Source organism: Pongo abelii, chromosome 8 (assembly GCF_028885655.2).
Source record: "Pongo abelii isolate AG06213 chromosome 8, NHGRI_mPonAbe1-v2.0_pri, whole genome shotgun sequence".
In the NCBI taxonomy this organism is placed as follows: domain Eukaryota; kingdom Metazoa; phylum Chordata; class Mammalia; order Primates; family Hominidae; genus Pongo; species Pongo abelii.
This window is the reverse complement of record NC_071993.2, coordinates 70,262,971-70,290,598: the sequence shown is the minus strand read 5'-3', so window position 1 is coordinate 70,290,598 and position 27,628 is coordinate 70,262,971. Positions and strand designations below refer to the sequence as shown.

At 47.1% G+C, this 27,628-nt stretch overlaps 1 protein-coding gene across 1 annotated transcript; it reads left to right on the top strand.

Moving 5' to 3' along the window:
* Positions 1 to 42: 42 nt before the first annotated feature.
* Positions 43 to 27,616, top strand: SEC24C (SEC24 homolog C, COPII coat complex component; the record flags this gene model as incomplete). Its single annotated transcript, NM_001133256.1, is given in 24 exon segments — positions 43 to 68; positions 2,243 to 2,329; positions 2,417 to 2,616; positions 6,519 to 6,654; positions 15,055 to 15,227; positions 15,451 to 15,822; positions 16,145 to 16,281; positions 18,952 to 19,063; positions 19,310 to 19,437; positions 20,906 to 21,044; positions 21,255 to 21,370; positions 21,541 to 21,665; positions 21,805 to 21,996; positions 22,215 to 22,308; positions 22,507 to 22,623; positions 23,302 to 23,472; positions 24,275 to 24,371; positions 24,472 to 24,617; positions 24,812 to 24,950; positions 25,080 to 25,198; positions 25,301 to 25,480; positions 25,740 to 25,931; positions 26,169 to 26,258; positions 26,412 to 27,616. Coding segments are annotated over 22 exon segments (3,288 nt in total). The 3' UTR covers positions 26,553 to 27,616.
* Between the last annotated feature and the right edge of the window lie 12 nt (positions 27,617 to 27,628).

Sequence of the window (27,628 nt, the reverse complement as noted above, 5' to 3'; positions counted from 1 at the left end):
TCGGAACCGGAAGTGGAGCCTGGGAGCCTTGACGTTAGGAACGAAGTCTAACCTGGATCTGGAGCCGGGTAAGGAGTGGCATCGGGAGGTTGGCGGGTAGGAAAGCAAAGGAGAGGTCAGGGTATTACTGGCCAGATTGGGGTCCGGTTTCAGAAAGAAGGGAGGAGCCTGGGGGCGGGGCCTGGGAAGAGACCCTCACCTCACGCATCCACCATCCAGGAGCAGGTCCTAGACCATCCCTTCGTCTCCCGGCCCAGATTCCGGCTCCTGCTTCCTGCCCCAAGCGTGTTAAAAGGTGCAAGACGCTTGGTCTCTGTGCTTAACAGAGCAGCCCCTTCTCTTAACGTGGCCCTAGAAGCCGACTTGGCTTCTCGGTTTTGATCCTCGGCTCTCCGAGGCTCCATGGCTTGACTACTTGCAGAGTTCTAGGAAGCTTGCCCCGCCCCCTTGGGTTGTCACCCTCGACTATCCACCCAGAATAGAGTCGAGACTTCAGTCTGACTCCAAGCTCTTGAATGTGTTTGAGGGGATTATTTTCTGGAGAAGAAGCTCCTTTCTTTACCCCTCCCCCCGGCTTTGGAAACATAAAGGGAGGGGACATATTTTAAACTTAGTGTCAGTGACCTGTGTGAGGTTTAGGGTTTGGAAGAACAGCTACTGAGATAACTTTGAGTTTAAAGAGTTTTAGACCAGGAATCAGCTCCTTTTCAATAGTCAAGGTGGCCCTTCTAGCAAAGGGGGAGAGGCCCATTGTTCCCTTTGCAGCAACTCTTGAGTGCTCCTGCTTCCTGGGCCCCTTCTGTCTATAGGATAATTGGAATGATACAGCTGTTGAAAGTAGATGTGATGAGATAGTTTTCTTGGAAAGACCCTATTTAGAAAAGGCCCTCTAATTCATCCCTGTGTTGGTGAGCAAGGTTGTAATACTTTTGATGGTGGCTGAGATTCATAACAATCGTAAGGGGAGCAGAAACAGGAGAGTTGGAGAAGTGCATTGGAATTTAGAATATTCATAGTCTTCTGCTTGAGGGATGAGGTGAATGATTTTTTCCATGAAATCTAACTCTAACTTTGCCCCTGATTCTTGAACTGTTTCCTCAGATTACGTGAAGAAGTTTTGGTGCCTGTTCTGCACTCGATTTTAATCTGTTACCTTGCTAGAGTTTTCAGGTGTCCTTTATTTTTTATTGAAAGGGAGTCTTGCTCTATTGCTCAGGCTGGAGTGCGGTGGCGCGATCTCGGCTTATTGCAACCTCCGCCTCCTGGGTTCAAGCGATTCTCCTGCCTCAGCCTCCCAAGTAGCTGGGATTACAGGCGCGTACCACCATGCCCGGCTAGTTTTTGTATTTTTAGTAGAGACTGGGTTTCACCGTGTTGGCCAGGCTGGTCACCAACTCCTGACCTCAAGTGATCTGCCCGACTCGGCCTTCCAAAGTGCTGGGATTACAGGCGTGAGCCACTGTGCCCAGCCAACTTTTATTGATTTTAATGCTTCGGTTTTGGCCGGGCGTGGTGGCTCACACCTGTGATCCCAGCACTTTGAGAGGCCAAGGTGGGTGGATCACGAGGTCAGGAGATCGAGACCAGCCTGGCTAACAGGGTGAAAACCCATCTCTACTAAAAATACAAAAACTAGCTGGCTGTGGTGGCACGCGCCTGTAATCCCAGCTACTCGGGAGGCTGAGGCAGGAGAATCGTTTGAACCCAGGAGGTGGAGGTTGCAGTGAGCCGAGATTGCGCCGCTGCACTCCAGCCTGGCAACAGTGAGACTCCGTCTCAAAAAAAAAAAAAAACCTTCAGTTTTAAGGTCCATACACTCTTTTGGTGGAAAGACTCGGGTTGGAGTATCATTTGTATTATGGCAGTTTAGCTAAAGAATGTCATTTCTGTAACTCAGCCTAAATTTTGTCAATGAGGGGGAAGGATTTTAGCAGATCTGTTTTAGATTTTTAGCCTGATTGATTTTAAATCAGTTGTTTGGCACACTAGAGGGTACTCGATGTTTGCTGAATGAATGGATGCTAGAGTGAATGAATGGAAAGTGGGAACATTGTTTCTTTTACCTGTAACATCAAGGTAGTTCATCAGCCACAAGACTCTGTGTGACTAGACACTAGAAATCATACCACTGGGGAATGGAGGCTGCTGCTCCATTTCAGTGGGTCTGTCTGAAGTTGAAATTTATACTATTTAGACAGTGACAAAGGGTGGGTGGTCAGAATAACAAAATCCTTGCTTTTAGGAGATAACCTGAATGCTGGCTGGGGCAGAAAATGACTAAGATCCTGTGGAAGTGTGAGGATTATTAAACTGATCACTGTCTGATAAGGTCAATTTCTTTTTATCTCTACTTCTGCCCTGAATAGTTGCTCTCTTTGGAAAGTTCATTTTGACTAATTTCTCTTCTCTCTAACAGGTGAGACCAAATTGGGAATGCTTTCATAATGAACGTCAACCAGTCAGTTCCACCTGTGCCACCATTTGGGCAGCCCCAGCCCATCTACCCAGGCTATCATCAGTCCAGCTACGGTGGGCAATCAGGGTCCACAGCCCCCGCCATTCCCTATGGAGCCTACAATGGCCCAGTACCAGGCTATCAGCAAACACCTCCCCAAGGTATGTTTCTGTTTCTGTTTCCTTTGAGCTAGGGAAGGAAATCAGCAGAGTCTTCAGGTTGGGTTGTATTGCTCTAGCTAAGCTACCTGAGAAGTTTGGGTGACTGGGATTGAGGACATAAATCTGGCCCTGTGTAGCTGAGAGCCCCGTGGGTGCCCTTCCCTTCCCTTTTTTTATTATTATTTTAATTTTTTTTTGAGACAGAGTCTTGCTCTATCACCCATGCTGGAATACAGTGGCACGATCTCAACTCATTGCAACCTCTGCCTCCTGGGCTTAAGCACTTCCCCTGCCTCAGCCTCCCCAGTAGCTGGGATTACAGGCATGCACCACCGCGTCCAGCTAATTTTTGTATTTTTAAAATTTATTTTGAGATGGAGTCTCTCTCTGTCGCCCAGGCTGGAGTGCAGTGGCACCATCTTGGCTCACTGCAACCTCCACCTCCCAGGTTCAAGCAGTTCTCTGCCTCAGCCTCCTGAGTAGGTAGGATTACAGGCACCCGCCACCACACCAGCTAATTTTTTTGTATTTTTAGTAGAGAGGGGGGTTTCACCATCTTGGCCAGGCTGGTCTTGAACTCCTGACCTTGTGATCCGCCCGCCTCAGCCTCCCAAAGTGCTGGGATTATAGGCGTGAGCTACCATGCCTGGCCTGTTTTTTTTTTTTTTTTTTGAGACAGAGTCTCACTCTTGTTGCCCAGGCTGGAGTGCAGTGGCACGATCTCGGCTCACCACAACCTCCACCTCCTGGATTCAAGTGATTCTCCTGCCTCAGCCTCCTGAGTAGCTGGGATTACAGGCATGCACCACCACACCCCGCTAATTTTGTATCTTTAGTAGAGACGGGGTTTCTTCATGTTGGTCAGGCTGGTCTTGAACTCCCAACCTCAAGTGATCCACCCACCTCGGCTTCCCAAAATGCTGGGATTATTTTATTTTTTATTTATTTATTTTTTATTTTTTGAGACAGTCTTGCTCTGTTGCCCAGGCTGGAGTGCAGTGGCACAATCTCGGCTCACTGCAACCTCCGCCTCCCAGATTCAAACAATTCTCCTGCCTCAGCCTCCAGAGTAGCTGTGATCACAGGCGCCTGCCACCATGCCTGGCTATTTTTTGTATTTTTAGTAGAGACGGTGTTACACCATGTTGGCCAGGCTGGTCTCGAACTCCTGACCTCAAATGATTCGCCCATCTCGGCTTCCCAAAGTGCTGACATTACAGGCATGAGCCATCACCTTTGGCCTTATTTTTAATTTTTTTTGAGATGGAATTTTGCTCTTGTTGCCCAGGCTGGAGTGCAATGGCACAATCTCAGCTTACTATAACCTCCGCCTCCTAGGTTCAAGCGATTCTCCTGCCTCAGCCTCCCAAGTAGCTGGGATTACAGGCATGTGCCACTACACCCGGCTAATGTTTTGTATTTTTAGTAGAGATGGGGTTTCACCATGTTGGCCAGGCTGGTCTCAAACTCCTGGCCTCAGGTGATCCATCCGCCTCAGCCTCCCAAATGCTGGGATTACAGATGTGAGCCACCACACCTGGCCTTATTTTTTTTCTTTTTTATTTTTGAGCCGGAGTTTGGCTCTTGTTACCCAGGCTGGAGTGCAATGGCACAATCTCAGCTCACTGCAACCTCTGCCTCCCAGGTTCAAGTGATTCTTGTGCCTCAGCCTCCTGAGTAGCTGGGATACAGGCGCCCACCACCACACCTGGCTAATTTTTCTATTTTTAGTAGAGACAGGATTTCGCCATGTTGGCCAGGCTGGTCTCGAACTCCTGACCTCAGGTGATCCACTTGCCTCGGCCTCTCAAAGTGCTAGGATTACAAACGTAAGCCACCGCGCCCAGCTGTCTTCCCTGTTTTTAGATAAGGTACTGTGTTTCTGCCTTAAGCCATCTAGTGGGAACACATCTCCCAGGTTCACTGACCGCTCACTTCCTGTGGGTATCACCTTGTGCAGCCTTACCTGGTCACATTGTTCAGAGCTAAATGGAAGGGTTGTGGTCCACACCCCTCTAGATCCTGTGACCAGGACCGAATATTTCCTGTTGACTTGTAGTCTCCTTGAAATAATTTATTCCTCATATATGTTGAGAAAGCCTCTTGTTGCACTGCTGATTCTTATGTATAAATGACCCTGGGACAGTGTAGTTTATGGGGACGAAAAGTGTGATATTTGTGTGCCTGACTTTTGGTGCCTCTCATGTCTTTCTTCTGATATCCATCCTTTTCCTTTGCTTGAGTTTCCTCTGCTTTTTAGATGCTCTGTAATGTCATGGTAATAAGAGAATACTAATCTGATGCTGCTCTAGGTTCAATGTTTGGCTTTTAACCTTACTTTTTCTTTTTCTTTTTTGAGACAGAGTCTTACTCTGTCACCCAGGCTGGAGTGCAGTGGCACGATCTTGGCTCATTGTAACCTCTGTCTCCTGGGTTCAAGCAGTTCTCCTGCCTCAGCCTCCCGAATAGCTGGGATTACAGGCACATGCCACCAGGCCTGGCTAATTTTTATATTTTTAGTAGAGACAGGGTTTCACCATGTTGGCCAGGCTGGTCTCGAACTCCTGACCTCGTGATCCACCCGCCTTGGCCTCCCAAAGTGCTGGGATTACAGGAGTGAGCCACCATGTCCGGCCTTACCTTACTTTCTCAAGAAGAGCAGCTAGTACTCTACAGATTCTCCAGAGGGGCTTTTTGGAAATAGTTAACAATAGATCTTTGCTTAGGCTAGCCGATGATTTAGGGTATGCCAAACTCTATGCTTTCATAAAGGGATATGGAAAAAAGGCATCAAGGAGGTACTGGTAAGATTTGGGAAATAATGAAGTATGATGATTTTAACTGTGGGGAAAAAAATATTGTGATGAGATTAGGCCCCAGGTCTTTGGAAGAAGCTTAATTCTAAGGTGAGACTTTGGCTGGACAGAGTCCACCTCCGCTTTGTCAAGTGCTCGATTTTGGCATTCTCTCACGAGAAAGCTTTGTTAGAGGAAAACATATCTGATTCTGTCACGGTTGGTGAGCAAGTTTAGGTTAATCATGTTCCTGTAGGCAGGTTCTATAATGTCTAATCTCTACTGAGGGCAGAGCAAAAGAAAAACATTCTTTGAACAGAGGTCATCCACGTTTCAAAAGTGATGTGCCAAGTAACTAATTGCTCTCTCCCTGAACTTCATATTTGAAGAATGGCTAAGGGTAGTGTAAGTAGCTTTGGTGGTCGTTCTAAGGAATAGGAAGGATGGAGTACAGCTTTTGTGAGGACATAGGTGGCAATGCTGATGAGAGGACAGGCCAGCTGTCCTTACTGAACTGTTGGGCAGAAACAAGGTCTCCGACCTATAGGAACACGTTCCTGAATCATGTGCTGTTTGACGTTTTCACACTTAGAGGTGGATGAAAGGATATAGTTAGTATAAGCAGAGTGAATGAAGAAGAAGGTGGCAGAATAATCTCCCCAAGAGGTGCCTTTCTTTGCAGCCTAGTTCAGTATATTACTTGGTCATCTTCGGAGTCTCCTTTTTCATATATGCTCCAAGTTTCTGAGTTCTGGAGTAAGATCTTTTCCTTAAAAGGGTTGGCTTGTTGTGTAGGGTAAGAATATTAGGCAGTCTTGGATTGACTGAGAGTATGGTGATCAAAGGAAGGCCCTACATTCTTGTGCCTCTGGCTACAGCTTCACCCCTAGTATGCTTGTTTAGGGGAGTGTAGGCCCCCTGTTGGGAATCTGTGTTTAGAATACTGCTGTAGCTACAGTTGTATGCTGGTAGTGTCCTTTTCACTGCCTAAACTGTGGTATTGGGCCAGTGAAGGTCTGAGTTTATTGATCCTTGCTTTGCATTCCTGACTCAGGGTGGAGAAGAAAGTTATTTCCCAATCACTTAGTTTCTGTCCTTTACCCTCAGGTATGTCAAGAGCCCCACCTTCCTCGGGGGCACCTCCAGCCTCAACAGCACAGGCTCCTTGTGGCCAGGCTGCATATGGCCAGTTTGGCCAAGGAGATGTACAGAATGGGCCAAGCTCCACGGTTCAGATGCAAAGGTAGGTACTTGGTCAATCTAAAATTGGTCTGATGAGGCTGAGTGCGGTGGCTCATGCCTGTAATCCCAGCACTTTGGGAGGCCGAGGTGGGTGGATCACCTGAGGTCAGGAGTTCGAGACCAGCCTGGCCAACATGGCGAAACCCCGTCTCTTTTCTAAAATAAAAAATTAGCCGGGTGTGGTGGTGTGCACTTGAAATCCCAGACTTGGGAGGCTGAGGCAGAGGAATCATGAGGCAGAGGTTGCCGTGAGCCAAGATCGTGCCATTGCATTCCAGCCTGGGCGATAGAGTGAGACTCCGTCTCATAAATAAATAAATAAATAAATAAATAAATAAAATAAATTGATCTGATGAAAGTAGAAAGGTTAGGAATCTATGGGGGTTTGTGTTTTGTTTTGTTTTTTCTCTCCTTTGCCTTTCTTGTAGATCACTTTTTCTCTTCCCTCTACCCTTTTGTACTTTGTCTTCTTTTTTCCAGGTTACAGGTACTGCTGACGTCCAGCCCTGTGGATTATTGACCCATCTTAGTACCTGGGTTCCTTTGCATATTCTTCATTTTCTGTGAACTTGAGTTTCTTGCTTTACTAGACATACATCTTCAATAATGGTTGCAGTCCTATTGAGCCTACCCTAAGGGAGAAATGGGAAGAGGGAACCTCAGGATTATTTGCATCTCTTTTGACTTGCCCCTTTCCTTTAGATCAGGCACTTAGTAAGACTGACTGGTTAAGTTTGGGCATGGTGAGTTATGAACTGAAAGATACTAAAAGGGAAACCACATAAATGGTGAAAACTTCAGTGGTACAATGACCCAATAAACCCATCTTAGCATGAAAGTCCATTAAAGGAGGGCAGTCATCTGTATTAGAGTGCTTTTTTAAATTTTTTAAGTTTTTTTGAGACAGGGTCTCACTCTGTGGCCCAAGCTAGAGTGCAGTGGCAGGATCACAACTCCCTGGAGCCTGGACGTCTCAGGCTCAGGTGACCCTCCCACCTCAGTTTCCCAGGTAGCTGGGACTACAGGCATGAGCCACCACACCCAGCTAATTTTTTGTATTTTTAGTAGAGATGGGGTTTCGCTGTGTTGCCCAGGCTGATCTCAAACTCCTGAGCTCAAGCAATCTGCCCACCTTGGCCTCCCAAAGCGCTGGGATTACAGGCATGAGCCACTGCACTTGGTCAGGAGTGTTGTTTGTTTTTGGTAAATAAAGAGTAAAATATAACTGTGGGAAAGGGGTATGATAATAGAAAAGTCACTTTCTGACACTTTAACTGGGTGTCCAGAATACACATTTTTAGCGTTGAATGTAAGCCTGGGTAAGTCAAACAAGTGGGGTACATAGAAGATAACAAGTACACAGATGTACATAAAGTTATAAAACAGGGTGAGGATATAGTGAGGCGGTAGGGAGCTGTTTTAAATACATTGGTCCGTGCTGGGTGCAGTGGCTCACTCCTTTAATACCAGCACTTGGGGAGGCTGAGATGGGAGGATTGCTTGAGCCCACAAGTTGAAGGCTGCAGTGAGCCATGATTGTAGTGCTGCACTCCAATCTAGGTGACAAAGCAAGACCCTGTCACAAAAAAAAAAAAAAAAAAGCCCATACAAAACAAGTGTATGCCTTAGTAAATTATTATATAGCAAACTCTTTTGTAACTACAACTATGACCCAGATGAAGAAATAGAACTTTGCCACTCACCCCAAAAGCCTTTTCCATGTGCCCCAATTCAAACATTATTCCCTCCCTCCCCTCATAAATAACAGTTATCCTGCATTATCCTGACTCTTACAGTAATTACTTTCTTTTTCTTTTTTTTGAGTCCTGCCCTGTTGCCCATGCTAGAGTGCAGTGGTATGATCTCAGTTCACTACAATCTCCAGCTCCCGGGTTCAGGCGATTCTCCAGCCTCAGCCTCCCGGGTAGCTGGGATTGCAGGTGCATGCCATCACGCATGGCTAATTTTTTTATATTTTTAGTAGAGACAGGGTTTTGCCATGTTGGCCAGGCTGGTCTTGAACTCCTGACCTCAATTGATCCACCTGCCTCAGCCTTCCAAAGTGCTGGGATTACAGGTGTGAGCCACCATGCCCAGCTGACTTTGTTGTGGTTTTTTTAAAAATAGTTTACACTTGGCTGGGTGAGGTGGCTCATGCCTATAATCCCAGCACTTTGGGAGGCCAAGGTGAGAGGATTGCTTCAGCCCAGAATTTTGAGACCAGCCTGTGCAATGTAGGGAGACCCCCATCTCTACAAAAAATAAAATGTTAGCTGGGCATGGTGGCATGCTTGTTGTCCTAGCTACTTTGGGAGGCTGAAGTGGAGGTATCGTTTGGACCCAAAAGGTTGAGGCTACACTGAGTGTGATCTCGCCACTGCACTCCAGAGCTTGAGAAACAGCGAGACTGTGTCTCAAAAAAAAAAAAAAAAAGTTTACACTCAAATGTACAACCCCACATACCACAATTTAGTTTTACCCACAGGAAAAACACTTGGTGTGTCTTAAGTCTATAAGCTCCACCTCTGTCTTCTTTTTCTTAGTATTTATCTGTTGAAGAAAACAGTTAACCCAAAGAATTTCCCACAGTTTGGACTCTTCATATATAACATTTACATCACACTTGTCCAACTCGTGGCCCACAGTCTGCATGCCCCAGGACGGCTTTGAATGTGGCGCAACACAAATTCATAAACTTTCTTAAAACATTATGAGTTTTTTTTTTTTTTTGAAAGTTCATGACCTGTCATTAGTGTAGTGTTAGTGTATTTTATGTGTGGCCCAAGACACTTCTTCCAATGTAGCCCAGGGAAGCCAAAAGATTGGACACCCCTGATTTACATTGTATTAGGTATTATAAGTAAACTAGAGATGATTTACAGTACATGGGAGGAGGCCGGGTGTGGTGGCTTATACCTGTAATTCCAGCACTTTGGGAGGCCAAGGTGAGTGGATCACCTGAGGTCAGGAGTTTAAGACAAGCCTGGCCAACATGGTGAAACCCCATCTCTACTAAAAATACAAATATTAGCTGGGTATGGTGGCGGGCACCTATAATCTCAGCTACTTGGGAGGCTGAGGAAGGAGAATTGCTTGAACCCGGGAGGCAGAGGTTGCAATGAGCCAAGATTGCGCCACTGCACTCCATCCTGGGCAACAGAGTGAGACTTTATCTCAGGAAAAAAAAAGTATATGGGAGTTTATATGCAAATATGATGCCGTATAACCCACATCCAATTCTATTGATTCCACCTTCAAAATGTATCCCAAATCTCACTACAGGCATTCCTCAGGATCCATGGGGGAATGGTTCCAGGACCTCCCCTGACCAACAGATACCAAGATCCACAAATGCTCAAGTCCCTCATATAAACTTTATGCAAGTAGAGATGTTAGGCAGGCAGGTGCATATACATATATGCAACTCAAGACTGATGCTAGGACTGGAGATAAAAATTTGGGAGTCCTCAGTCTATAGATATTTAAAGCCATGGGACTAGATGAAATCATTTAAAAAGTGAGTATTGAGATTAAAGAATGGAATTGAGGACTGAGACTTGGAGCTTACCAACATTTAAAAGTAAAGAGGAGCAGCCATTAAAAGACAATGAGGGGCCTGGTACGGTGGCTCACGCCTGTAATCCCAGCACTTTGGGAGGCTGAAGCAGGCAGATTGCTTGAGCTCAGGAGTTCGAGACAAGCCTGGGCAACATGGCGAAACCCTGTCTCTACCAAAATACTAAAGTTAGCCGGGTGTGGTGGCACATGCCTGTGGTCCCAGCTTCTTGGGAGACTGAGGTGGGAGGATGGCTTGAAACCAAGAGGCGGAGGTTGCAGTGAGCCGAAATTGCACCGCTGCACTCCAACCTGAGTGACAGAGTAAGACTCCATCTCAAACAAAAAAAACAAAAACAAAAGATAATGAGAAAGAGCAGTAGTGAGGTGGGAGATAAGCCAGAAGAGTGTGGTGTCCTGAAATCAGGTGAAGAGAGTATTTCAAGAAGGTGAGAGAGTAATCAGTTGTGTCAGGTCCTGCCAAATTGTAAGATGAAGACTGAGAATTGACCATTGAATTCGGCAAGGTTGGCGTCATTGGTCATTGGTAAAGGCAGTTTCAGTGTAGAGATAAAGAAAACTACCCAGTTGGAGTGAGTCAGAGTTTCAGGCCAGGCGCGGTGGCTCACGCCTGTAATTCCAGCACTTTGGGAGGCCAAGGCGGGTGGATTACAAGGTCAGGAGATCGAGACCATCCTGGCTAACACGGTGAAACCCCATCTCTACTAAAAATACAAAAAATTAGCCGGGCGCGGTGGTGGGCGCCTGTAGTCACAGCTACTCGGGAGGGTGAGGCAGGAGAATGGCGTGAACCCGGGAGGCGGAGCTTGCAGTGAGCCGAGATCGCGCCACTGCACTCCAGCCTGGGCGACAGACAGCGAGACTGTCTCAGAAAAAAAAAAAAAAGGAGTTTCAACTGGGTGGTGGATTGACATAATCTGAAAACCCTCTGCTACCAAAGTCTAGAAAGGAGAGAGAAAATAGAAACAAAAAAAATTTTTAAGTGGAAAGTTAAGCTTAAAAGAGAATGTGAAATTCTTAAGTTTTAGAGACCAAGGGAGGACTGAAAATCTTTTTTTTTTTTTTTTTTAAATACAGAGTCTTGCTCTGTCACCCAGGCTGGAGTGCAGTGGCGTGATCTCTGCTCACTGCAACCTCCACCTCCCAGGTTCAAGCGATTCCCCTGCCTCAGCCTCCCGAGTAGCTGGGACTACAGATGTGGGCCACCATGCCTGGCTAATTTTTGTATTTTTAGTAGAGACGAGGTTTCACCATGTTGGCCAGGCTGGTCTCGAACTCCTCGCCTCAGGTGAACTGCCCACCTTGGCCTCCCAAAGTGGTGGGATTACAGGCATGGGCCACTGTGCCTGGCCATCAAGTGAGGACTGAAAATCAGAGTGGTAAATTGACTCTGGGGCTGCCTGTAGATTGGGTGGATTCATTATCTTGAGAAGCCAGGGCCTTAAATTTAAACAGGTACTGGGGAAGACAGATGAGTCCTTGGGCTTTCCTGAGAGTAGTTGTGGAACTGAGACATTGTTTATAAAGTTTGGACCTGGGCTGTACCTTCATTGAACAAGCCGACTAGGGGAAAAAAAGTCTGCAGTCTGGAAGAGGGAGATAAGGAGTCCTGTTTCTCTCAGGCTGGTTGTGGATGGGTGAAAAAAAAAGTTCTTGGGACTGCAAATGGACGTGACATCTTTTTGGAATGATGAAAATGTTTTAAAATTTGATTCTAGTGATGGCTGCATAACTATAAATTTACTAAAAATCATTGAATTGTTCACTTAAAAGAAGTGAATTTAGTGGTATGGAAATTACATCTCAATAATAGTTTTTTTTTTTGAGACAGAGTTTTGCTCTTATTGCCCAGGTTGGAGTGCAATGGCACGATCTCAGCTCACTGCAGCCTCTCTGCCTCCTGAGTTCAAGTGATTCTCCTGCCTCAGCCTCCCAAGTAGCTGGGATTCCAGGCATGACCACCATGCCAGGCTAATTTTTTGTATTTTTAGTAGAGACAGGGTTTCACCATGTTGGCCAGGCTGGTCTTGAACTGACCTCAAGTGATTCACCTGTGTTGGCCTCCCAAAGTGCTGGGATTACAGGTGTGAGTCACTGTTCCTGGCCAATTTTTTTTTTTTTTGAGACGAAGTCTCACTCTGTCGCCCAGGCTGGAGTGAAGTGGTGTGACCTTGGCTCACTGCACCCTCCACCTCCCAGGTTCCAGTGAATCTCCTGTCTGAACCTCTTGAGTAGCTGGGATTACAGGTGTGCACCACCACGCCTGGGCTAATTTCTGTATTTTTTTAGTAGAGATGGGGTTTCACCATGTTGGTCAGGCTGGTCTTGAACTCCTTAACTCAAATGATCCATCTGCCTCGGCCTCCCAAAGTACTGGGATTACAGGCATGAGCCACTGCACCTGGCCTAATTTTTTTTTTTTTTTTAAATTAGAGGCCAGGTGCAGTGGCTCATGCCTGTAGTAATCTCAACAACTTGGGAGGCTGAGACAGGAGGATCACTTGAGGCCAGAAGTTTTAGACCAGCCTGGGCAACATAGGGAGATCCTGTCGCTATCAAAAAAAAAAAAAAAAATAGCTGAGCATTGTTAGTGTGCCTGGGAAGCAGAGGTGGAGGCAGGAGGATTGCTAGAGCCCTGGAGGTTGAGGCTACAGTGAGCCATGATGGCTTTACTGCACTGTAGCCTGGGTGACAGAGTGACACCCTGTCTCAAAAACCAAAAAAAAAAAAAAAATCAATCTAGGGTGACACTGTCATTATTGGAGTACCTTCTGGAAACAAATGTAGAACAACTACACCTCAGTCCGGGCTGGAAGGGATTATCAGAGAAAGGCATTTTGATTAGAGTTGGGCCAGGTACAGTGCTCATGTTTGTAATCCCAGCACTTTGTGAAGCCAAGGCGAGAGGACTGATTGAGCCCAGGAGTTCAAGACTATCCTGGGCAGCATAGCAAGACCCTGTCTCTACAAAAAATAAAAAAATTAGCTAGGTGTGGTGGTGCGTGCCTGTGGTCTCAGATACTTGGGAGGGGAGGCTTAGGTGGGAGGATTCCTTGAGCCCAGGAGGTCAAGGCTGCAGTGAGCCACAGATAGTGAGTGCCACTGTACTCCAGCCTGGGTGACAGCGAGACCCTGTCTCAAAAAAAAAAAAAAAGTAAGGCTGGGCATGGTGGCTCATGCCTGTAATCCCAGCACTTTGGGAGGTTGAGGCGGGCGAATCACGAGGTCAGGAGTTCCGAGACCAGCCCGGCCAACATAGTGAAACCCCGTCTCTACTAAAAATACAAAAATTAGCCAGGCATGATGGTGGACACCTATAGTCCCAGCTACTCGGGAGGCTAAGGCAGGAGAATCGCTTGAACCCAGGAGGCGGAGGTTGTGATGAGCCGAGATCGCACCACTGCACTCCAGCCTGGGCGAGAGAGCAAGACTCCGTCTCAAAAGAAAAGGAAAAAAAAAAAAAAAGTAGAGACAGAGTATAGACCTATTCTTTTGTAATGTTTGGCCAAAAGGGGAGCAAAAGTTTGAGGGGGCTGTGAGGTAATTTGGTTGGATTTTTTAAAAGTTTTTTGAGATATAATTCATATACTGTGCAATTCACCTATTTAAAGTGTTTTTGTATATTTAGTGGTTTTTAATATATTGACAGATATGTGCTGTCACAATTTAGTATATTGACATATCACTACAGTCAGTTTTAGAACATTTTCATCATCTGAAGAAGAAATACTGCATTCTTTAGCTACCCCTGTTTAGCTATTCCCTCATTCCCCTATTCTTCCAACCTTAAGCAACTCCTGATCTACTTTCTGTCTCTAAAGATTTCCCTATTCTGGACTTAGAATAGAATCATATACTATGTGATATTTTATAACTGACTTCTTTAATTTAGCATAATATTTTCAAAGTTCAACTGTGTTGTAGCGTATATTAGTACTCCATTCCTTTTTGTGGTTAAGTGGTTTTTCATTGTATAGCTACATGCCACATTTTGTTTATCCATTCTTCTGTTGATAGACATTTGGGATGTTTCCACTATAGTTGGTTTTTGGTTTTTTTGTGTGTGAGAGATGTTTGTATGTTTTTGTGCTGATGGGAATAATCAGAGAGGGAGACACTGAATGGAAAGTATATTGGAAAGACACTGTGGTAGACTGAGGCCGGCAGATTCGTTGAGCTCAGGAGTTTGAGACCAGCCTAGGCAACATGGCAAGACTCCGTATCTATAAAAAATACAAAAACTAGCCAGGCATGGTGGCGTGTGCCTTTGGTTTCAGCTACTTGAGAGGCTGAGGTGGGAGGATCACCTGAGCCTGGAAAGTTGAGGCTGCAATGAGCCGTGATCACACCACTGCACTTCAGCCTGGGTGGCAGAGTGAGACCCTGTCTCAAAAAAAAAAAAAAAAAAAAAAAAAGCTGGACAATTAATCTGCATTTGTTTGATTTCATATTTATTAAGGTTCATGCATGCTTATGCGTGCCTTCCCTTTCAGTGCTTTCATGGCTTCAGATTACAAAACTGAAGAGGTTTGTCAAAGAATTGAAGCAGAGGAAGCGGTAATTTAGTTAGCAGAGTAAATAGTACTTGACCTGAAGGTGCTTGGTTTATGTTTGTGGAGTGAGCCTAATGGAAAACAAGATTTGCCATGAATAATCAGGAATATAATTTACCCACAAATATACAAAAGTATGAAGCCATAAAAGAACTCAGGGTGAGAGTAAGATGTCACAAAACAATGTAGCTTCCTGTATGATGCGACGCTTCTGCAGACTTCAAAGGGTGTTCTGGCCCCACTAGTCACCTCTGCTTGCTTTCTTTTCACAGACTGCCTGGGTCTCAGCCATTTGGGTCCCCATTGGCCCCTGTGGGCAACCAGCCAGCTGTGCTTCAGCCCTATGGCCCTCCCCTGACAACTGCACAGGTGACTACGCAGCTGTCTGGAATGCAGATCAGCGGTGCTGTGGCCCCAGCCCCTCCTTCTTCAGGGCTGGGCTATGGTGAGTGGCTGTGAACACAGGAATGTTACTGTCCCCTGTTGAGAGGCATCAGACTCTGGGGTTACACCTGAATCTCTTTTATTTCTCTTGTATTTCCTGTGCCTCTGAGCCTCAGAAGATGGGACAGTCATATTTGCCCCTCTTGTGTGGAAAGGGAAGTGATTTACCGAACAAGGAGGCAGAATGACTGGGCTTTTGACTCTACCTTTATTCTACTTCTCAGGCCCACCAACATCGCTGGCTTCAGCCTCAGGAAGTTTCCCTAACTCTGGTCTGTATGGCTCCTATCCTCAGGGCCAGGCTCCTCCCCTTAGCCAGGCCCAAGGTCATCCTGGGATCCAGACTCCCCAGCGATCTGCCCCATCACAGGCCTCCAGCTTCACACCCCCAGCTTCAGGAGGTCCTCGGCTGCCTTCGATGACTGGTCCACTCCTGCCTGGACAGAGTTTTGGAGGGCCCTCAGTGAGCCAGCCCAACCATGTGTCTTCACCTCCTCCTCAAGCTCTGCCCCCTGGCACTCAGATGAGTGGGCCCCTGGGACCACTGCCACCTATGCACTCCCCGCAGCAGCCAGGCTATCAGCCCCAACAAAATGGTGAGTCTTTCCCAAGGTCTATCTAGAAGCTAGAGGCTTCAGCTACTCAGGTGGTTTTTGATGTTTTTTATTTGTTTGTTTTTAATATTATTTGCTAAGTGGTGAATTAGATGGGCAGCTTCAGGGTATTATTCCTAGGATATGGGGTTTATAAGACATTTTTTCTTGTAGTTCAGATAACATGGTATTTTTCTGAATGGCTTGGCCAGGCATTAGTGTACGTCATAGTTCTATGTTTGTAGGAGTCTAGTCATTTTCCTGAGGCCTTAAGAAGAGATAGGGATGGGATTTTGAGTTCATCAACCTTGTGTCCTTGTTTCAGGTTCCTTCGGACCAGCCCGGGGCCCTCAACCTAATTATGGAAGCCCCTACCCAGCAGCACCCACCTTTGGCAGTCAGCCTGGGCCTCCTCAGCCACTGCCTCCTAAGCGCCTGGACCCTGATGCCATCCCAAGCCCTGTAAGTAGAAACTTACATGGTCCTGAGGAAGGGTTTGTGTCTGCCAGATAGGCAGGTCAATCTAGATGAAATGTTTGCCTAGCATTTTCTGATAATTTTCCCTTTTTGTTCGTCTTCTTGGAGAACTTACATACAATTTGATTCTGAACTGGAACTTGAGGTTCTAGGAGTCTTTGGGGGGGCTGTTTTACTCTATAGCTGGGCAGAGAAGGAAGGGAAACCAAGAGTGAGCAGCAGCACCAGTAGATGTCTGAGTTGAGGGCTGCACTCTGTCACTACTGTACATACATAGTATAGTAGCCTTTGTCTTTCTGTGGAGCAGTGACTGGGTCTTGTCCCCTTAGATCTAGAAGGATGGCATTCTTCCTAATGGGTAGAGCAGGTGGGAATTCTCTGATGTTAGATGTTAAGAGAAGGAAAGCCTCACTGGTTTCTCTGCTCTTACTTGGACAGTTTTAGGAGGAAGTCCCCAGTACTTTTGTTTGGTAGGCTTCTGTTGTGTGGATGGGGAAGAGTGAATGACAGTTTATGAGGGCAGTGGGTATCTAAAGTCCCACTGGAGAGCTGCTTTTCCCAGGAAGAGGGTGAATTGCACCCTTGGAGCCATCAGAATCCTCAGGCCCTCCTTATCAGACTCAGAATAGAGACTAGGATTGTACTGCCAAGTAGGGGCCACTTTATAGTTCCGTCTGTAACATTTGCTATGTCAGTTACCTTGCCATGCTTAGCCATTGTCATATTCCATTCTGTTCTCTTCCCTCTTCCTCCTTTGGGTAACCAACACAGTGAGGGAGCCTGTTGGCCAAGGAGAACTCAAGAGGATTAAGCAGCCCCTCCTTCTTTCCCACTCCTTCAGTGAGAAGGAGAGTCTGGTTGAACATGAAGGGAGGCTTCTTTCAGCATAAGATAGTCCTTAGAATGGGAGGTTTGGCCTTTTAGGGGGAACACTCCTCTTCTTCTTCCTTAAGGTTTCTTCCATTCAGCCTCAGCTCCTCCCTGTATAACTCCTGCTTGCCTCCTGTTTGCCCCTTTCCTTATCTTTCTACATCATAGTCTGAGCCATTAAAGCCTCTGTGTTGGGCCAGAAAGACTTGGAATTTCATATCTAGAGGGGGCTTGATTTCAGCAATATGAGCTGGGCTCCAGCTGTTCATGTCTAACTCAACAGGGTTGAGAGAAGTAACATCTGCCTCTTGTTCTTTTGTCTCCCTCCTTGTATTCCCCTGCTGCCTTTATTATTAAAACACTAAAAGCAACTCAGTGAGCTGCCTCCTCAGCAGAAAACCAGGCACAGAATAGACCCCGATGCCATTCCTAGTCCAGTAAGTTCAGGGGGTGGGTGTTTGTGCATGTCATTCCTGTGTTAGTGCCATCCATGCATGCCTGTGACCTCACCTTCACCTCATCTACCATGTCCATTCCTCTCCATTCTCTTCCTTTAGCCCTAGCCCTTCTAGATACTCACTTATACAAGCTAAAAGGATATGCATGCCTCAAGTAACCAGGTAATGAAAAGGTAGCAAGCTGTTTGCCTTGAGTATGGGGTGGTGGTGGAAGGTCAGGCTCTAAGGGTGGGGTCAGGTGGCATGTCAAACTTTGGCTTTAGTTCTGCTGGCTCCTCCAGGAGCCTGCAGGTGATGTGTGATGGAAGAGGACAAAGTTGAACAGTAGATCATTCCCCTTTGGATTTGATTTGTCTGTAGCCTGTTGTGGAGAAATATTGGGGTAGGAACGTACAGATTCATAGTATCCCAAACTGGCATTTCTTACAGGAGAAGGGACTGCTGGTTTGGGAAAGTGTGGGTACTTTCTCATCTGAAGAGTCTTTTTGACTCTGATATATTTCTAAGCTTCCACCTTTCTGCTATAGGATACAGAGTCTTATTTGCCCTTTGCTTTTTCTGGTTTTCCAAACCCATCTTGAAGTAACTGACCAAAGGTCATGAGCCTGCATAAAGGTCTGAATACCAGCTTTGCAGGTCCTTTATTTTCCTTTGCTGAGTCTGTCAAAATGTGGAGGACTGAGGATTGAGCTATAAGGATTGGATACTTCTCATCTCCTCCTATATATACACATTGATGCTTACCTGAAAGTAAGGCAGCATCTGCTTCCTCACCTTACTTGATCATTTCTGGCTGTTTAAATCTCTCCTCACCCTGTCCCTTGTAATTTCATTGAGTGTAGAGTCATTCCAGGTAGATTCATTTTTACGTGGTTACTGTTGTCTGTTTTCCTGCTCTGACTCAGAATGTGTCTTGGGGAGAGGATCGGGGAAGGCATGATGGGGGAGGGGAATGGAATCTAATCATGTTTGAAGTTTTGTGATCAGAGCTGGGGCTTTTCCTGGAATGGGAGCAATGAGAGGGTGTTCACCATTGATGGGGGGTAGGGGGCAATTCATAAAGAAGCCCATTCTCATGTTGCCTGCCCAGCAGGCTGCTGGGAGTGAAAGATTGGCTGCTGTAGAGTGACAGATTGGCTGCTGTAGAGTGAAAGATTGGCATTGCAGCATTTTATATGATCTCCAGGAGAATAGGCCTGGTGCATGAGGTGTTCCTTGGCAAATTTTTAGTTTTTGTGTTACAGCTCTAGCCTTTTTTTCTCTTGGCACTCTGGGACCTCACACTTCCTGTTTCTTCTGTCACATCACTCATTGCACTTCTCTGCAGATTCAGGTCATTGAAGATGACAGGAACAACCGGGGTACAGAGCCATTTGTTACTGGAGTACGGGGCCAGGTGCCACCCTTAGTCACTACCAACTTCCTGGTGAAAGACCAAGGTGAGAATGGAATTAGCTCCTCCCACAGGGGCTTTTTCTTCAAGATTATCAGCTTATGGTTGGGGCTTTTTTTTTTTTTTTTTTTTTTTAAGTTTTTAACCAGAGACAAGTTCCCTCTAGTCCCTCTGGGGGAAAAAGCCACCATCACCTCTAGCTTTGTGGAGTTGATGGTGTGGATCACCAATGGAGAGCTGGTGTCTGGAAGAATTCTGTGATCTGACTCGGGTCTTCTGCCTCCTTCTTCAGGGAATGCAAGTCCCCGATACATCCGATGTACATCCTATAATATCCCTTGCACATCTGACATGGCTAAGCAGGCTCAGGTGCCCCTGGCAGCAGTCATCAAACCACTGGCAAGGCTGCCCCCAGAGGAGGTGAGTCAGGGAAGGGGCTAGAGTGTAATGAAAGGGAGGGAGGTAGAGAGGGGACTAAAGCGTCTTCCTGGATGTGATTCCAGCTTCACAATGGAAGATATTTTAGTTAGGCAGGAGAGGAGACTATCTTTAGTGGCTTTCTATCCCAGGGCCCATGCCTGGAGAGGGGATGGTAGGCATGAGAGCAAAAGCCCAAGACATTGCTGGGAAGGAACAGAGTCCCTAGAGGGAACAAGTGGGATGAAAAGAGGTAGGGCCAGGCCGGGCGCGGTGGCTCACGCCTGTAATCCCACCACTTTGGGAGGCTGAGGTGGGCAGATCATGAGGACAGGAGATCAAGACCACCCTGGCTAACATGGTGAAACCCCGTCTCTATGAAAAATACAAAAAAATTAGCCGGGCATGGTGGCGGGCGCGTGTAGTCCCAGCTACTTGGGAGACTGAGGCAGGAGAATGGCGTGAACCCGGGAGGCGGAGCTTGCAGTGAGCCGAGATCGTGCCACTGCACTCCAGCCTGGGCAACAGAGCGAGACTCTGTCTCAAAAAAAAAAAAAAAAAAAGAGGTAGGGCCAAATTGTAGGGGAGAAGACAGCTGAATGTAGGAACCTCTCGTATCATGGTCATCTCCAGATGATGAGAAAGGACATCATTCCATGTTTTCCTGACTGTCCTGTCATCCCAGGTTAGGGCTGTTAGAATAGCATATAAGAGAAAAGGGAGATTAGGATCCAGTGATCCTTCTGTCACCTGTTTTGGGACCTGATCTGTCACCCCAGTACCTGATACCAGCATGAAGAGAGCGAGCTAGGCAGCTGCTCCACCAGGCCTTGGTAGGATACTCATATTCAGCCTTGCTTATCTTACGATAGGGTTCTCTATTACTAGAAGCCCAAGGCTCAGTTTATATTCTGCTTATCTCTCCGTCTTTCTCTGTGTGTTTGTCTATTTCTATCTGGGTCCCATTGGGGATAGTTGGGCACTGGTCTCTTATGTGTAGGGTGACATTTGCCTGGGGCATCAGTAGCTGGCACAGAATCCCAGGGATAGGGGAGGAGGTGTTATAGATATTTGGTTAGGGAAGGAGCTGGAGTCCAGATTCTTAGAGCAAGAGTGAAGGGCATTAGAGATGGGGCCAGAAAGGAGAATCCTAGATAATCTTGGCTTTCTCCCTCATATGCCCATGGCAGCCCCTGGTCTGATATGGCCGGTTTTGCATTTCCTCTTCTCTTTCAGTGAGAAATGCAGCTCTGGGGGTGGGATGTAGGAAGAGGGAACTATATAATTTTTACTCATAGGAACATTTTCCTGTGATTTGTCTTTACTCCCTTTCATCATTGTGCTCCCTACTCCCTCTGCAGACAGAATATCTGCGCCATACGCCTTCTCCCTCCGGTTTTTCTTCCTCATCTCCTGGCTGAACCTACTGTAGTTTTCCTTTATGTCTGATCTCCTCCCCTTTGTGCCTTAGGCTTCACCGTATGTTGTGGACCATGGGGAATCTGGCCCTTTGCGCTGCAACCGCTGCAAAGCATACATGTGTCCCTTCATGCAGTTCGTTGAAGGAGGGAGGCGTTTCCAGTGCTGTTTTTGCAGCTGTATCAATGATGGTATGTTCATGGAAGCTGGGATTTGGGGGAAGGTCTTGATTGTATCTTCCTTGTTCTCTATTAAATAGTTAGAGAGATGAGGGTCCATCTTTCAGGAGCTGGGGAAGTAGGGCACATGGGAATGAGGGATAGTGGCGTGAGCTCAGCTAGGGCCAGAATACTAAGATTGAAACTGGATCTTCGAGTAACACACTGCCATGCTTCCCACAGTTCCCCCCCAGTATTTTCAGCACCTGGATCATACCGGCAAACGTGTGGATGCTTATGACCGCCCTGAGCTATCCCTGGGCTCTTATGAATTCTTGGCCACTGTAGATTACTGCAAGGTGAGGGAAGGTAGCATGGGAGGAGCAGTGAGTGGAGGATAATGAGACAGCTGAGAATGGCTGTTATCATTTCCCTCACCCCTTTTTTGTCCCTTTTTGATGCTGACTTCTCTATAGTCAACTGGCCTGCTTACCATTACCCCTCTCCCCAACATTTTCTTCCTCTGCAGAACAATAAGTTCCCCAGCCCTCCTGCCTTTATCTTCATGATTGATGTCTCCTACAATGCCATCAGGACTGGTCTTGTTAGGCTCCTCTGTGAGGAGCTCAAGTCACTGTTAGACTTTCTACCTAGGTGAGAGTTACAGAACTGAGGTGTTTCCTGGGGTTAATGATAGGGTGTCTGGGTTGACTGAAGAGATGTAGCTTGATGTCATGAAGTTGTGGGTGGTGGAAAAGGTGGCAAGTCTAGGTAACAATGTCACCTTCTACAGGGAGGGTGGGGCAGAAGAGTCAGCAATCCGCGTTGGCTTTGTCACCTACAATAAGGTGCTCCACTTCTATAATGTGAAGAGCTCATTGGCCCAGCCACAGATGATGGTTGTGTCTGATGTGGCTGACATGTTTGTGCCACTGCTGGATGGCTTCCTGGTCAACGTCAATGAGTCTCGGGCAGTTATCAGCAGGTAAGAGTCAGATTGTGGAGGTAAAGGTTGGGGGTGGCATGGGTACCACCATACAAGGTCATGGAGTTGAGCAGAGGTGTTGGACAGTAGATGGAAAGGGGTTGTGGCCCAGGAGTTGTCAGATTCTAGAGGCTTGATGACTCTTCAGGGAATCGAGAACTGAGGTATCTGGAATCTGGATAGCAATTTTGGTTGTTTTCCGTCACCTATCTCTTTAGCTTATTGGATCAGATTCCAGAAATGTTTGCAGACACAAGGGAAACAGAGACAGTATTTGTCCCAGTTATCCAGGCTGGGATGGAGGCTCTGAAGGTAAGGCTGGAGTATCGGGCAACCTTCTCTAACTCATTTTCCTCTGACCATCTTATCCCCTGGGATACAACCTCTCTTTCTTCATTGTGGGTGACTGTCCAGTATGTTAGACTGTCTGACATAGTTGGTGCTTAATAAATGACAAGGGAAGGGATGGATGAATAAAGAATAAACAAGTAGTCCTCTCTTTTTTCCTAGGCTGCTGAGTGTGCAGGGAAGCTCTTTCTATTCCATACATCCCTGCCCATTGCAGAGGCCCCAGGGAAACTGAAGAACAGAGATGACAGGAAGCTGATCAATACAGACAAGGAGAAGGTGTGGGACTGGAAAATGGGGGAGGGGAAGGATTTTTCATTACAGAGGAAGTGGGGACTACTTTCTTGATGGGGGCTAGGACCAGACACTCCACCCTTTCAAATACCATATCTGTGACTGCCAACCTCCACTGCTGCCATACTTCTCTACTCCATCCGATGCCACAGCTGTTGGTAGACTCTTGTATTTATTTATTTTTTAAAGAAGAACTTTTGGCTGGGCATGGTGGCTTATGCCTGTAATCCGAGCACTTTGGGAGGCCAAGGTGGGCGGATTTTTGAGGCCAGAAGTTTGAGACCAGCCTGACTAACATGGCAAAACCCTGTCTCTACTAAAAATACAAAAATTAGCCAGGTGTGGTGGCACACACCTGTAATCCCAGCTACTTGGGAGGCTGAGGTAGGAGAAGAGGCAGAGGTTGTAGTGGGGAGGCACTGGGAGGCAGAGGTTGCAGTGAGCTGAGATCATGCCACTCTATGCCAGCCTGGGTGACAGAGTGAGACCCTGTCTCAAAAAAATAAAAATAATATAAAAGAATGTTTTACTATTGGAAAATCCTTGGAAGTAGATCTGAAGTCTTCCATGAATTTGAATATCCCATGCTAGATATACAGTTTTCAAATAGGACGGAGCTGAGATATTTGAACATTTTCTTCTCCCCATTTTTTTTCCCCCTAGACTCTGTTCCAGCCTCAGACAGGTGCCTATCAGACGCTGGCCAAAGAGTGTGTGGCCCAAGGCTGCTGTGTAGATCTCTTTCTCTTCCCTAACCAGTATGTGGATGTGGCCACGCTCTCTGTTGTGCCCCAGCTCACCGGTGGCTCTGTCTACAAATATGCTTGCTTTCAGGTATGGTGTGGGATTTGGGGTGGCAGGTGGCAGCAGGGCTGGGAATATCTGCTTATAGATGGAGTGGCTGACTCATTAATAGAAATAGTGTTGGGGCCGGGCACGGTGCCTCACACCTGTAATCCCAGCACTTTGGGAGGCTGAGGCAGGCAGATCACCTGAGGTCAGGAGTTCAAGACCAGCCTGGCCAACATGGCAAAACCCCATCTCTACTAAGAATACAAAAATTAATTGGGTGTGGTGGCGGGCGCCTGTAATCCCAGCTACTCAGGAGGCTAAGAATCCCTTGAACCCGGGAGGCGGAGGTTGCAGTAAGCCGAGATTGCACCACTGCACTCCAGCCAGGGCGACAGAGTAAGACTCCATCTCCAAAAAAGAAGAAATAGGGTTGGAAAAGAAGACTGCATAGTCTGAAGAAGTGAGCCCGAGAGTGTGGCAGTTAGTAACATGGGTCTTGTAATCAGTCCTGCATTGATATTCTGGCCCCACCACTTACTAGCTACGTGACCTAGGATAAATTTCTTAAGTACTTCCTCTTTTGTTCCTTCATCTGCAAAATGGGGTTAAAATACTTAAGTAGGATTTGTCTGCAGAATTAAATAATTACATGTAAAGCACTCTGTGTGGTACCTGGCATGCAGTCTAAGTGTTTAAAAGCTATTATTGTCATCATCATTATCATCTTCACTGTTAATGATGATGATAATTAGGTGGCCTTGTAGAGTGGAAGGGTACAGGGAGATTGTCTGCAGGATGAGCTATGTCTAGTCAGTGACATGACTCTGGGCCTGGGGGCCTGCAGGTGGAGAATGACCAGGAACGGTTCCTGAGTGACCTGCGTCGTGATGTCCAGAAGGTTGTTGGCTTTGATGCTGTGATGCGGGTCCGGACAAGCACTGGTCAGTCCTGGTCGAAGAGCAGGTGGGGGTGCTAAATCTGGAAGGGAGGCATGTGGCACTTGTCATACCTTTTGCCCTGACCCTGTCCATGTGGCCTCAGGTATCCGTGCTGTAGATTTTTTTGGAGCTTTCTACATGAGCAACACGACAGATGTGGAGCTGGCTGGGCTAGATGGGGACAAAACAGTGACTGTGGAGTTCAAGCATGATGATCGGCTCAATGAAGACAGCGGAGCCCTCCTACAGGTGGCAGGCGGGAGGCGGGGCTGGGCAGGAAGTGTTTCATTCACTTGGTATAGAAGAGGGTGAGGAGTGGGTAGAGAGCACTGGAAGAAGAGACTGGGCAGGGGAGTGGCTTATTTCTCTCTTCTAGTTTAATGATGTAGCAAAGGGCCTTTGTGAGGGAGGGGTGTGAGTTCCCCCTTTCTCCTTTCCCCTAGTGTGCCCTGCTTTACACCAGCTGTGCAGGGCAGCGTCGGCTCCGCATCCATAATCTGGCCCTGAACTGCTGCACCCAGCTGGCTGATCTGTATCGAAACTGTGAGACTGACACGCTCATCAACTACATGGCCAAGTTTGGTGAGGGTAGAGGCAGGGCAGGGTGGGATTGGGGCTGAGAGGTCCAGGATGGTGAGTGGGTAGTTGTGATGGTGGGAATGCGCACATGATGGGCAGCTGACCAGTGACTATCTTTGCTTTCCCATCCAGCATATCGGGGAGTCCTGAATAGCCCTGTGAAGGCTGTTCGTGACACTCTCGTCACCCAGTGTGCCCAGATCCTGGCCTGTTACAGAAAGAACTGTGCTAGCCCCTCCTCTGCAGGACAGGTGGGGCAAGTATATTAGTGGAAGGTGGGGTTGTTGGGACAAATGTTTGCATTTGGGAGGGATTTCTCATGATCATCGACTTTATTTTGATAATCCCCTCAGTTGATCCTTCCTGAGTGCATGAAGCTACTCCCAGTTTACCTGAACTGTGTGTTGAAGAGTGATGTCCTGCAGCCTGGAGCTGAAGTCACTACTGATGACCGTGCCTATGTCCGACAGCTAGTTACCTCCATGGATGTGGCTGAGACCAATGTCTTCTTCTACCCTCGGCTCTTACCTTTGGTGCGATTGAGGGTTGGAGTATGATATCTTGCACAGAGCAAAGGGCCTCTTAGGAGGAGGAAAGGATAGGCTAGTATCAGTCTGACACTAGAGGAATTTGTTTTTATGTATTTTAGCTGATGTAATTTTCACACTGAGTTACTGTGACCCCAGAAGGAGTGGTGTCTGAGGACTTAGCTTTCAGAATTTTGTGTGTGGTGAGGGGGGCAGACTTGTCTTATGGTCCTTGGTAACCTTTTGCTCCCTTCCTTTTGTCTAGACAAAGTCTCCCATTGAGAGTACCACCGAACCACCAGCAGTTCGAGCCTCTGAAGAGCGTCTAAGCAATGGGGATATATATTTACTGGAGAATGGGCTCAACCTCTTCCTCTGGGTGGGAGCAAGCATCCAACAGGGTGTTGTCCAGAGCCTTTTCAGCGTCTCCTCCTTCAGTCAGATCACCAGTGGTTTGGTGAGGGCAGGGAGTCAAGGAGAATATGGGTGTGGAAGTATACTTTGTGAAACAATTGGGAGCCAATAAAGTTAGTGTGCTAGTCCCCTCAAATATCAGGGAACACTTGGGGACAAAGGCAGTTGCTGTCATTCTTCCCAGGCTTCCCTGTTTCAGATGATGCATACATGTATGCTGCCCCACCTTGACTGAACTCAGAGTGCCTTACCATAAGGATAAATGAATTTTGTGTTCTAGGGTGTTCTGCCAGTTCTGGATAATCCACTGTCCAAGAAGGTTCGAGGCCTCATTGATAGCTTACGGGCACAGAGATCCCGGTACATGAAGGTAACACTGATGTGAACCCTGGATTTACCTTGTCAAGTCCTCACCTAGAAGTGGGGGTTGGGTGGGGAATGAGTAAGTGACTGCCTAATGAGATTTCTGGGCATGTTTAATTTCCTTTGGCCTTGCCTTATGAACCCTGAATTCTGGCCATAGCTTATCGTGGTGAAACAGGAGGACAAGCTGGAGATGCTGTTCAAGCACTTCCTGGTGGAAGACAAGAGTCTGAGTGGGGGAGCATCTTATGTGGACTTTCTCTGTCATATGCACAAGGAGATTCGGCAGCTACTGAGCTAAAGCAAGTGGGTAAATGGCATAGGGCCCAGGCCAGCTTCCAGAAAGCACCCCAGGATGTCAGAGAAATTGGGACAGTAACATATCTTATGTAAGCTGACCTCAGTCTCTTTGGGGGGAGGGGGAGATATAAGGAGACACCTTCTTTCTGGGCTCAAGTATCCTGCCACTCTGTCATGTCCTGCTGATGGAAGGTGCCCCTGTTCCCTCACTCTACCCTCTTTTTCCTGCTAATCCTGTCATAATGAATGTAGTTTCTCAGTTCACTGTATATGATTTGGTATTGGGGGTTTGGAGGCACCCAGACCCTGGCAATATTATGTGTCCCTTTGGACCAGTCTCCCAAGAGGAGAGGAGCAGGCAGGAAAAAGTGGGGATCCTAAGGTTACTACAGGGGGGCTCAGTGTCATCCACAACTTCCTATATTAGGGATAAAACATACAGGTGCACAAGAGCTGGGGTATAGCCCATAGGTGGTGGAGAGAAAAGTGGTCAGTCCTTGGGCCTGGAGGTTAGCAGTCAAGTTTCTCTGCTTTCACTGCTCGCTCGCTCTCTCCTGCAATGATTGATGATCACTCCGTGGATAGAGAGGCACACTGTCAGAGATGACCTGGGAACTGAGTTGCAAAATATATTAGGATCTGGTAGAGGTACCAGCCTCCTTTCCAGCTGGAGAGGCCCCAACACTGGATGGTTCTGTAGGGAGCCTAGGGAGCCTGGTCATCAACTTGCAATACCTCACAGAGCCAGTTCACATCCCACTCTGAGCTCCCACGAGAAACACTGCTTCTCCAGGCCTGGGGTTGTTGGGGAGAGAGGCAGAGGCAGCTGGAGCGCCGTTCTCTCCTGCCGGGACACCGCTTGGGCTTTGGTATTGACTGAGTGGCTGACAGTTATCTTCCAACCCCAACTGGCTTGGGGGCAGGACAAGGGCTAGGCTTAATGGTGGCCAGGCTTGCCTGCTTCCCGCCTGGGATGCCCCTACTCTGGACCTCTCATTTCTCTTCATTGGTTTATTTTTCAATGCATCTTTAATTTGTAAAGAAATAAAATAAATTAAGATGTAACCATTAGCCTCA